The sequence below is a fragment of the Anabas testudineus genome, chromosome 23 (genome assembly GCF_900324465.2).
Source record: "Anabas testudineus chromosome 23, fAnaTes1.2, whole genome shotgun sequence".
Lineage (NCBI taxonomy): Eukaryota > Metazoa > Chordata > Actinopteri > Anabantiformes > Anabantidae > Anabas > Anabas testudineus.
Genome location: NC_046631.1, coordinates 8,924,231 through 8,937,286, shown reverse-complemented (window position 1 = coordinate 8,937,286; position 13,056 = coordinate 8,924,231). Strand labels below are relative to the sequence as shown.

General features: G+C 40.1%; 1 protein-coding gene across 1 annotated transcript in view; it reads right to left on the bottom strand.

Annotated features, from left to right (window-relative positions):
- The window catches only part of LOC113162853 (IQ motif and SEC7 domain-containing protein 3-like), a 79,074-nt gene that overhangs the window by 38,922 nt on the left and 27,096 nt on the right, over positions 1-13,056 (bottom strand). The window contains 1 exon segment of the mRNA XM_026361090.1: positions 2,028-2,610. Coding sequence (XP_026216875.1) covers positions 2,028-2,610 — 583 coding nt within the window.

Here is a 13,056-nt window from a genome sequence, read left to right as displayed (position 1 = left end):
CCTTCCTCAGCAATCAAGGTATCGCCCCACAGATCCAATTACCCTAACATTGATCTTTAGATCCATCAAGCCCCTAGACCCCCAGCTGTACCGACAGAAGATCAATCTAGCTCATCGTGTATCTCCAAGCATCATTGACAGGCAGACAGAGAAAGGGGGGACTTTGAGTTGTGAGATTAGAAGAGTGAGAATGGAGGTGAGAGAGAGACACGGGTTTGGAGCAGAGGTTAAAAGAACCTTGAGTCTTGAATAGAGAAGCAATGAGTGAGGAAATGAAGTCAAAACCGAGTGAAAAGTGGCGCTGACGGAGAGTGAAATAAATCAGCCATCTCACACAATACATTAGCTTCAGTGGCTAGTCATATGGAAAATAGATTCTAGTAAACATCTTCAATTTAGTTTTTTTGTTTTTTTTTTTTTCTGAATTAAACAAATGACAGAAAGACTGTACTTCTGGGTTATTGTGTGGTCAAGAGTGTGGCACGCAACACTTATAGTGACAGTATTTGAAGTCAAGGCTTGAGGGAGTGTTGTCAAAGTTTCAAGATTCTCAGAAAAATGTCCTATTATTATTAAAGCTGGAAAATTCTCATTAAAAATTTTCAGAGCTCAAGGTGACAAATGTTTAGTTTAGTCAATTTATAATTTAATCAAAAGAATAATATATGCAATTGCATAGATTTGAGCGACATGGTTCAGCAAAGGTTTAGCATTTCATTCTCTCTTCATTTAAATAATGACTTTAAGGATTTAGTAACGCATTTATTTATTTATAAATACAAAACCACACTCAAATTAAAGCAGAAGAGGCAGATATATAACATTGGGCACCAAAACTCTGGATCCTGCATGTCCCCTAATGCAATGTTATTAAAGTCCCTAGTTTTCAAAGCCTCGTGTCTCCAATTCCTAGTGCAAACTTTCTGGCAACAAATGTAAGATCTCACACCCAGCCAAGGTAACCCTGATGACATCATCAGAGGTGTTTCTTGGAAAGCTTTCTCCAGATTGTACAGTAAGTGTTTACACTGATGTGTACACGAGGTGAAATTAGTGCAGTGACCCTTTGTACAGTTTCTTTAGGTTCCTGAATTGCTAACTCACGACAAAAAAATCGTAAGCTGCAGTTGAAGCCCACAAGTTGAGCCTAAACTCTTACCTGGTTGAAGATCCATGGACTGAAGAATGTTGATGAGATGGATGATGATGAAAATGGATGGCTAATGACTGATGTCTCTTCAAATGCAGATGATTCATGTGATGAAGATGCCACTGATAAACAGCATGGTAAAACACATGACCAGATAACGTGGAGACGCATGAACAAGTACAGTTAAAAGACATACTAGTGTGACACAAAATCCCTTTAACTGGCTGTAAAAGATAAGAACACATAACAGTCACTTGCCTTTATTCTCAGTGGAGATGGAAGCTTTTAATTAGTTTTTCATCCATTGATCATAACGCAAAAGAGACAATTTGAAAGACTGTTCATTCATGCAGGCACAAAAGCAACTTGCTTGAACATCGTCTTTATATTACTTGGGCATTTGTGTGTACGTTTACATAATTTCCCAAATAGCACAGCACCCAGAACCTTATGCACATTAGTCGCTCTATTCTCAAAAAATTACAATGCAACAGCAAAATACCTGGCAGTAGAAGTAATATTAAGTTTCAGGAAACATACTTTAACAATCCAAATATGGTGCGAGACAAAACCAAGTTGATGAAATGATAACATGGTAATGACAATGATTTGGTTTGTGAGGATGAATGAAAGTTAAATTCACAGTTTGTGTAGTCGAAAAGAGCCAGTTGGGAAATCAAAGTTGTGACAAACATCAGTTTCCTTTCCTCCAAACCAAAAGTTCACTTCCTCAGACAGAAAACTAAACATCACAAACAGGTCAGACCACAAGACGTACAATACACACACGTCAAGTAACTCCATTACACCTGCCCCTCTCCCCGACCCAAACAACACACCAACCCTCAGCCCACCCCCGTCCCCAACACAACCCTACCTGCTTATTTTTGAGGTCAAGCGAGAGCTCATAGTCGGAGGTGGCGGAGTGTGAGCCGGCCCCGTTGCGCTGCACCCTCAAAGGTGAGGCCGTGTGGTGCAGGCTGGCTCTCCTCCCCGCCCCACCTCCTTTTGCTCCTCCCCCTTCCTCCTCCTCTTCTTCCTGTGCTGCCTCGCCCTCACGCTGCTCGGCCCCCTCTGCCTCTTGCTTTATCTTTGTCACCACATCCTCTTCTGATTTGTGATTCTCTTGCCCCGCTTCTGTCTGCTCCTCTTTACAGGGTGAAGGAACTTCAGGGGGGCCATGTGTTGCTCCCTCACGTGGGGACTCGACTTTGGGCTGAGGCTCAGGCTCAGGCTCAGGCTCAGGCTCAGGCTCTGGTGCAGGTTCTGGCTCGGGTTTGGCTTCGGGTTGGGGCTCAGATTGGGGCTGTGGCTGTGATGGTTGAGTCTGTGGCTGAGTCTCTTGCTGCTGTTGTTGTGGCTGTGGTTCTGGTTGTGGCTGTGACTGAGCCTCACTCTGCAGCTCCCCCTCTCCTCCCTTCCCTTCCTCCCCCAAAGACGAGTCTGGAGAAAGGTCATCGCTGCAGAAAGGAGGAGAAAACGCAGAGTGAGGTTGCTGCTGCATCCGCGGTCAGCTCTGATCTCTTCTCCAGGCTGCATGGGTTAGTGGTAAGAAGTTGCCTTTTTTCTCTCTGACTCTGGGGCCAGTTCAACTGTCTATCTGCTCTGTTCTGTCTGCCTCTCTTGTCTGTCTAGACACTGACAGACAAGAAAAACGAGGGGAAAAAATACAGCACAGAACAGCTAAAGAAACCACAGTGTACAAGAGTAGAAAAAGATCAAAAGTGATTATTTATCTCAGCAAAGTCTTCAGTAGAGTGGAAAAAGTGGAGAAAAAAAATAAGCAAGAAAGTTGACAGCAAACAGTGACACACGCCTACACCCACACACACACACACACGTTCACAGACATAAGGGACAATCATGCAGTCAAGTGTCTCCATAGCTTTAAGGTTATATGTGTATGTCTATAGGGCTTTGTGTGTGTTGGACTCTCATTTGCTTCTCTAATGTGAGAGCATTTTATCAACCATTTGAAATATTGTGGATGTGTAAAACGGTTCTTAAGCTGCCAGTATGCTTCATAAGAAGTGTTTGTCAGATGCTTCAGAAACCCCTCCTCCACACCTCCAAGAAAAGCATGGTCTGCTCCTTTAACTTGGCAGGTATAATGTTTGTTTAGCATGATTAACATGCTAATTACCAATACCCACAAAGTGCCACTGAAGTAATTATAAATGTGATTATTTTTGCAAGCTATGTGTCAAAATGGGAGAAAATATTTCATCCGGAGACAGGATGTGAACATCTGCACATAATTTCATTGCAGCCTATTCCTAGCTGTTGATGCATTTGTCGTTGAGTAGGGCTTAAACTTGCCATGTTTGGAAAGCAGAATTAAGTTTGTTGTAACAAATAAGTCAATAATAACTATCACATACCATAATGCCACGACCTGCTTATGTTCTGCTTGAGTATCAGCTTCAAACAGCCCTAAAGGCACGGTAACACGTTAAGTATCAGCTTTTCCTGAAAGGTCCTTTGAATCCGAGCCAGGTCTACACACCAGTTGACAGTGGTGGCGATAAAAGCTGGCATGTTATTACCGAGATTAAGATAAGATTTTTTTTCTCCTATTAGATTTTATGATAAGACCGGAGCAGTGAGAACAGGATATTCAGGCTGCCATGGACACAGTGTTGTGGAAGAACATCGGCATGATTCTGCCCAAACAGCGTCTACAGATTTTGAATCTAAACAGCATAAATCTGTGTAGTAGCCAAAGTTGCAGAGACAACGCTACATACCCACTGATTAGTGTGTATCTGTGACTCAAAATCTGCTGTTATTGAAAGTCAATATGTACATGTCTAAAAGTGTGTGCCTTCCTGTATATGTGTGAGTTTTTCCTATTCTGGTCCAGACTGTGTTCTTTGTGTACTAATCTGAAAAAAAAGATTCAAACAGATTTGTGTGCGGCAAAATCCCCTCTGCTTCCCCTTATTGCATATGAGTCTCACTTCTACTTTTCAGTGCACAAGCTTGAGGAAAAAGTATTTTTCGCAAGCATATACAGTAGCTGGGTCTGCTAAGTCTAAATAGAGCTTGTATGAATAATAAATAATAAATAGAGAAATATAGTCTGCTGCTTCGACATGCAGCTGCAGGTAAGCTTTCTCTTGTGCGAAAAATAGACCTGCCTGGAAAAACAGAAGAGTTCTTTTATGAGTAGATTCTGTGGCCAGCCATCTCTGCTCACAATGTTTCATGTCATTGTTGTCTTTGCTATGTTCATTTTGCAGGAGCACTTGTTATGGTGAGAGATAATCTGACAACCAATAGGCTATGTGTGTTGAAAGAGGGATTTTTTTTTACAAAGGACACATACACAAATCATTAGAATTAGTCCAGTCACTGATAATAATATATGTCCATGTATTTATGCACATCATATGTGTGTGCATCACCTCAAGAGTTATTGTAAACAACTTTGTCGGCTCCACTTTCCTTCAACCTCCCGCTCGTTCACACTCTCTCTGCATATAAACTTCTCTCATCCTCATTCCTTTCATCCATTTTTGTCAAGCTTCCTGTCATCTTCTGTGTCCAAACGTCTCACACACACACACACACACACACACACACACACACACTCGCACACACACCTACACACACTGTCCTCCATAAGGTAAGGAGATTGAGCGGTTCCAGATGTCAACGTGACTGACGAGGCGGAGACAAGCCATGAAGGCTGCCTCTCTTTTCATTTTTCCATATGTTAGTATTGAAGAGGGATGCGTTTACAGGCCACTATGTGTTTTATACTGAATATAATTACAAGATATTAGCAATATGTACTTTATCTAATCTGTAATAAAGCACCTATTTACAAAAATAAGAAGAGGCAAACAATGTGGAATATTAAGTTTAATCTAGAAGCAAAGCATTGGCTTTATTTAAATTGTGGTTGCACACAGTTTATCCATATGTGTGACTCTTTGAGTCATTTTGCAGCATCCCAGGGATGTGCTGTGTCATTATGCTCACATGCAGTTTTGCATTCTTAGTGGACATGTACTGCAGAGCAGAAGGAAGAACATGTCTAACATGGACGTTCCAAAGAAATGTACAGAACACACAGCAAAAATGACTGACTGACACACTACTGTATAAGTAGCCTTATACTGTTATATAGTAGTTAGTAGCTTTAAAATAGCAGCTACAAATTTAAATACATCAGCTCTACAAGCCCCGCTAAGCAAACACAACATAATTCTTATGGGTTGTGAAACGCTTAATCAGGCATGAAAGACTTGATTGAAATGTTAGAAATCACTGTTTCATCGTTATCAATCAGTCTATAAGCCTTTATCTGTTTTGTTGTTGTTGTTTACTACATACTCAGATAAATGCAGTAGAGTAAGAAGTAATATTTTGCTATAGACTGTACTGCAGGATACACTACACATGAGCTGAATATAGAACATAAATATACTTTTTATGCCAGTGCTAAGCAATAAAATAGTAAAGCTTAAAAAATATATACTCATGGTACTATTTCAGAAAAATTATTTTTGTGAGAGTTACAACATGAGACGTTTTTGAGATGAACAAACATCAATATTGGATTAAAAGTCTGGGATATGGTCTTAGGATGCACTGATGTTGTGACTTTTAGATCAGAGAAGCTACGGTAAGCTACAAGGCTTTGGAGGTACAAATGATTGAATGAACAAAACTACATTTTCTGTCTTAGCTAAGGCTTTCTACAATTAGTTGTTGGTTGGACAGCATGAAAAACTACATATATTGGTTGAGAAATGTTTTATAGTTAAGTAGAAAAGTACCCAAGAAGTGCATTTTCAGTGCAACCTCCACAGAGCAGAGCTACAGTGAGAAAAAGACTAAAACACTGATAAGTCCCATTAAGTTCCACTGAGCATCTGTTGCACTACGTGTAGGGTGATGACATCAAACAGGAAGACTGACATCGTTATGCAGCTGGTCCCCTGATTATGTTTTCAGTGTGAAGTCTGGCACTGTGGGCTGTTCAACCTTGATCGGAGAGCTTTTGCTGCATCATCACCATGGAGGTGTGCTGCAGCATAGAAGATGTGTCGTGTGACCAGTGGGGTTCAAGGGGTCTATCCTCTGGTGGACTGCAGCCAAAGAGTTGCTGAAGAGGGCAATATGTGAGAAAACCTGCATCAGCAAATGTCATAGCAAGGGAGAACCCTGAGAAGGCTCTTGTTATGATTACTTGACGGAGGAAGTGAAGTTGTTTCAATCTTAGATATGGGTCTTACTATATTATATTAAGATATTTTTAACCAATAAGCACTTACTCGAATGCTTTTCTATGTTCTTCCACAAAAAGCATTCCTCTTTTAAACTAGGCAGGAATCATCTTGACATTTCTGCTAAACTATCTGTTTCTCATAACCCTCATAGAGAATTTATCAGATCGTCAGGCAGAACACAAGGTCAGATTGGAGAGCAGAAGCCTGCGCATAAATAAGCCCATTTCTTTCTTCCAGTGCATGGTCAGGCTAATGTATGGGGTAAATATGCTGAATACATCACCCAAGTGTATTTTAAATTAGCCACAGTGTCTGCAAGCAGGAAAACATGACTTAGTTCCATGTGCATTGCAGAGGATTTCTTTGCATTCACAGTGTTAAATGACATCATTTCCCTTTCCCACAAATTCTGACAGTCTGAGAGAAAAAGAAAATACACATTCTGCATTTCGGCTAATTTACGTTGCAGTCTCACAATCATGAATTTCAGAGCCACAAGAAAAAGTCAGAAACAACAAAGAGTCCAAAGCCCTGACGGCGACAAAAGTTCAGTTTTGCTCCGTTGCCATTTCACACGTTCCTGCAGATGATTTGAAAAGCTCTCACCCCTGATAAAGCTGGCATTGTGCATTTTTAATAGCTAATTTTTTCTTGAGCAAATTAGCATCAAAAAGACTCCTGCTCTCACTAATCAACATGTGTCGAGTCATCCGTCTCATTCTTAAAGAATACCTAATTCCCTCCCTCTCTCCATTAATATATGACTTTAACCTTTGTTAACCTCTCTGTGAACATGTATGTACAGTAGATTAGGAAGACACGCCGGCTTTTCTTTCTCTTGTTCGTATCACTTCTAGAATAAATCATCCTGCAGCGAGGGGTCGGGGCTGGGTGTAAGTTGGGAGAGGCCTGCTGGAGATGGAGCTTGACCTGATGGAGACTGAAGGAACCGCATGAGTGAAGGCCGGATCAGATAAACTGATTTAAAAAATGTAAAGTCATTAACTAAAATGAGTTTGTGTTGAAAACATTATAGCCAATTTATGAATTCCTGGGTGGTTAATCCACATCTTTAAAAAATTACCAATAACTAGCGCTATAAAATGAATTGAATATTTCCATCTAAGAGTGGTACGATTCCCTCCTCCGGCCAGCTGAGGCAGTGTCCCCAGAAGTCTGTGTATTTCTGTTTTCCTGTTTGTGTTTCACCTCACTTCCGGGGACATGTCTCAGCTGGTCTGAGTGGCTGCAGGTGTGTGTTTTTAGCAGGTGGTTTGTGTTAATCATTAGTGTGTCTTGTATTTAAGTCAATGTGTGTGTGTTTGTTATTTGCTAGTTTGCAGCATTTGCGGTGTGTCTTTGTTTGTTGTTTAGACTAGTGAGTTTTCTAGTTTGCCTGTGATCTTCAGTTTGTTTCTCCTTTTGAGGTTTTTGTTTGTTCCTTTTATTTGCGTTACATTACGGCTGTTCAGCATTTATTGTTACTACCTCTGTTAATTAATCTTTTGGGGAAATTACACTCTTTTGTTGTCCTTCTGCAACTTGGTCCTCTAGTTTGTTCAAAACCACGTTTTCCCTATTATTTGAAAGCACATGTGGGTTTCCTTTGACAATGCATGGTTTAGTATTACAGGCTGGTTAGTTCAGACGATTAGGGTATGGTGCTAGTAACACCAAGGTCATTCTTTACAGCCCCCTCTCTTGGAAAGAAAAAATGTTCCTTATCATGGCTGAACAGGCAAAAAAAACATCTTTTTAGATTGAAACACATCCATCTGGACCTCCCTTCATGAGCAGATGAAAAGCCATATATCTTGTATTCCAGCATGTTTTCAATGATCAAGGTCAAACAGAAACATAAATCCACATCTGCAGTAGCATATCTCCTGTAAGCGGCATGTTCTTGTTTCCAACAAAGTCCAGAAAAGCACTGAGGAGCCATCTCTCATGCTTTGTGCATACTGTGTAACCTCCACCACGTGAGAGGAACATTTTCTCGTCTATTCTAAAGAGTAAACAAATATAAAATATGCATGGATGCAACTATACCAAACATGGTTACAGCTACCCGGTGAAATTCACCTTGAGTAGACATGTTGTGATGTATGATAGGGTTGCACTTTGTGCTTTCTGCTTGCCTCATGTGATCAATCTTTAGGTTATGCATAAGTTATGGAGATGCCGATCAATACTGCACTCAGCTGGGAGGGACAACATGGCTCATGAATTGCACTATTTAGCACAAGGGAGGCAAAAGGAGGAGAAGCAACATGGCATAAAAGAGAGGTTGTATGTAAATCTATATATATGTAATCTATACATTGAGCACTAGGAGTTGACTGAAGAGGACTGAGATCAGTGTCGACCAGTTTATGTCCCTGAGTTGCAGAGAATCTGCCTTTGGCTTGTGCAGGCACTTGGCTTTTTTATGGAGGGCCAGTAATCTGTGTCACATGTTGAGATGAAACAACAAAACAAGACATGGAAAAAATAGTTTGTTGTTGTTAAAAGCCAGGCTTTTACTTATGTGTTGAATTTCAGGATTGAATGAGCAATTTTACCCAAAAGGGTTTAAGAACAAACTGCTTGCACACAAATTATGCAAGTATATACACACAGGCCAGTATAACCACAGGCATTCCCATGCAATCTAAATGAAACATCTTTTCAGCAATAGGGTATAAAAACAGGTTGAGTTCGTGAAAAATGTAAGACAGGATTTCAAATTGAATCTTTTCAAAAGCTGTTGCCCTAGGATGTGGGTAAAGTGGAGAGAGACAGAGAAAGAGAGACAGCAGCAGGGGAAATGCACTGGAGATATATGACTGACACACTGCAAAGCAGCCTATACAGACACTGCAGTAGCATATATCTATACATATATATAAATACCAGCACAGTATTCCTTGGCAGGACTTCAAGGGTGGAAATAATTAACTAACTGTAATTTAAAATGTCGAAGTGTAGAAGCATCATCTTATAATTTAAGATAATTTATCCTTTAATTCCTAATTTATTAAGTCGTGCTATAATGTCAGCTTAGCAGCACACTAACATTTGATGAAACATGAACAACAGATCAGGCTAAACAGGCACAACAGTAGTTAATTAGCAAGTAGCAGCAAAACTGAAGTGCTGTACTAATTTTATTTCAAACCCCCAGTTGTTGGGATGTTTTACTAAAACCACAAATCTCAACGTAATGGCATTAGAAAAAAAGTAAACCAAAAAGACCATAAATCAGGAGAATAGTGATAGCTTCACAGCAATAATATGTCATTAATTTAACAGAATTAAAAAAATAATAATGCATAAATAAAACTGGTAATCTTATGTAGTAAGACTTGATGTGCCTGAGCTCGTCCTGCAGACACACACCTTACAATGCCACATACTATATGTAAAGCCTACCCCGGATTGTCATCATGTTTTTTTTTCTTCATGCTTATTCTGCTGCGTCTTATTCACATCTTGTTACACATAAGAAACACAGCGCTATTTTTATACCTCATTATGAGAGGTTTTTTTTTTTTTTCTGACAGAGAAGCAGAAAGAAAAGAGTGTGTTCAAGAAAAACAATGCCTGAAGAAAGTTTTCAGCTGCCGCTTCATCTTGTTGAGTGTGGAACAAACAATTGAGCCGCCCCCCCACCCTGATGATTTCACAAGCTAATTGCCTATTACATGGCCCATCAGGGGGAAATAACTGTGCTTTTTCCTTATTTGGCTTGCTTCCCCCTTAACGTATTTGAAAATATCCTCAGGCATGTTCCCGATGTTTGATTTTCCTGTTTGAATCTGGTTCTTTTGGGCAACACAGAATTCTTCAAGTTCAATATTTTAAAGCTAACATAATAGTTTTATGATGCTAAACCATGATCTGGAAATCATTCAGACATGAAGAATGTCTATTTTTTTAAATATATGAAATATATTACATATTAAACAAAACTTTCCATAACATAGATGTCACAACACTCTGCCTAATGGTTCCTCCACATGTTCATCTGTTAAGGGTAAAGGTAAAGTGTCAGTTCAATCAACCACTATAGTATTTGATTCATTGTAATTCACTGCACAGCGGTTATGATCAAAGTGCAGGTTGTCAGCTCCAGTTTGACAGCCTCATCTACACGTTGGCTACGTGCTCAAAAAGGTTAGAATACAAACAAAGTGAAACAATAGGTGAAAAAGCTACTGCTGTGAAATGACAAGGTACGTTAGCTGTAAATGTGAGCTCTCAAGTTAGAGGAATGGTGTACATCTGTGCTCCTGTAGTATTCCAGTCTAATATTTTATGATTACTCATCATGATGAATGATGCTTTTTATTTATTCTGAAGCTATTTTCTCTGTATGCATGTAGTATTAAAAGTATATTTTGAAAGCTGCACTCAGGCTTGAAGGTGTAAATGCTTGAAGCCACTTTTGAGGGGCTGGGACTGTAATCATTACTTCCAATAACCTCCCAGTGGAAACCAAAATGCTACGTCAGGGTTTATGGTTTGAATAAATCATTAATAATAATAGTTAATACTTTATTAGTCTCCTTGGGGAAACTCTTATGCACTGGCAGCAAAAGCGCCCAGGGTTTTTGGTCCAGTTTGACATGTGACCAGGAAGTAGGGGGAACTGGGAATCACACCACAAACCTCAGGGTTTGTAGATTACTGCCTTACCAGCTGACTCAGCAACTAATGGAGATGTGGTTTCACAAAAGGTGGCACATGTCAATTTTAAATAAAGAAAGAAAATGAGGCCAACAACACTGGCAGCGTTCCCAAACAGAAGGAGTGAACAAAAAGAAGTGGAGTGAAGCAATTTAACTTCAGCTGTAAAAGGTGGATGACAAAATGGAAAGACAGATGGACAAGGAGATGAACTGGACAAATAACACGGCCTGGTTGTTAGAAACGAAATACCCATAGATTGATTCTGCAAATGGTAGAGGGAGTTGTCAGACCATCCAGGGGAATCAGAGGCAGCTGCTGACATCAATAGATAGATAAATCACATCCAAGAGGAACATGGGAATGAGTGGCTAAATTTAAACTGGGTGCTGAAAGCTGGTTAGGAATATCCAAAGACTCAGTGTTATATTTTAGATTGAGACGTAGGATGAAGCTTTCTCTGGAGCAGAAAAGACAGATTCACAAATGGAACAGAAAGGCTCATAGACATGTCAGTGAAAATGAAAGCAAAACTGCTCAGTGCGGTGGTGGAGAAAGCCAAACATTAACCGGGCGAAATGATGCAAATGAGAAAAAGTTGAATGATTTCCTCTATCCTCTGTATAAAGAGAGCCGAATGCAATACAGAACTGAAAAGGGATTGTCTAAGATCTTATTTCCACAACAAACAGAGAACCGACAAGAATGAACGTGGAATGGAAACACAACAAATTCCAAATTGATTTAGGCAAAAATGAAGTTAAGGCAGGCTGAAATGTTGAGATGGAATATCAGCTGCATTGATGTTCCTTAAAGTGTAGACAAATCTGAACAGACACAAACACAACAACACAAAACGCGCATATTATACGAAGAGGAAGGACCCACTTCCTCTGGATTAACCTCCCTGCCGATGTCTGACTCTGGAGAAGCTTTTAAATGAAAATATTAAACTTTCCATAGAACGATAGGACCTGGACGTGGACCATGTGAGGAGTTGTGGTCCAGGTCCTACTGTATGGCAGCACCTGGAAGTTGCTCAGCATCCTCTGTGTTCAAATGTTCCGTGTATGTTTAAAATCAGTGTGCAGCTGTTGGCCTTATCGACCTAGTCAGTGTTTTTCTTCCTGCTTCTCTTCTTGTTGCTTTTCTTTTCTCTTTCCGATTTCCACTCATCCCAACCAGTTGAGGCAGATGGCCGCCCATCCTAAGTCTGATCCTGCTGGAGTTTTTCCATCTCTAATGTTGCCTAGTGTTGCTCAAGAGAGATTGTTTAGCGATTTAAGGCAATTCTTTTTGGCCTTGATCTTTCTTCATACTACATACATCTTGTAATGATTTTTCTTGTCTTCTTTGTCATCTTGGTATAAGCTGACCTGTACATATAGGAGGATCTGTTTGATCCACGTGTGAAGAAGAGATAAAGGGACGAGACAGCACATTTGGCATCTGATAAAACACGTTGTAAGCTCTTCAGTGTATTACAAAGTGGGCTCTGCCACTCATAAACACACACATACACAGACTGAGCACAGTACAGCCAGATATGTAATGCAGCCAAATACAGTAGGAGCTCAAGGCTTGTCAGACTATAATACCATGGGGACCATGAGGCAGACACACATATCTGATAAATCCACTACAAGTTGTTCATGGTATTACACACACGCTCACACACACACCCTTTGTACTCTATAAAGTCAAATACAAGGATGTATCATCAGCCTGGAATATAATGCTTCACAATATCTTTACACACAGCGGAGTGGAAAAGCTCACTAGGAGTCTGCTCCACTTTTTTCTATTGTCAAAGAAAATCATTGCAAGTAAGGTCATTGTGACACTGTCACAGAATGTGTGAAGGTTTTTAGTTCTCATACAAAGTCTGTTTGTTTCACAGCGACTACAAGAATGACGCGACTACCTGGGTCATTTTAAACTAGTTTCCTAAAACTGTTGGTTCTTCTGGTAACGACAGTATTCAGATCATGTGCACAA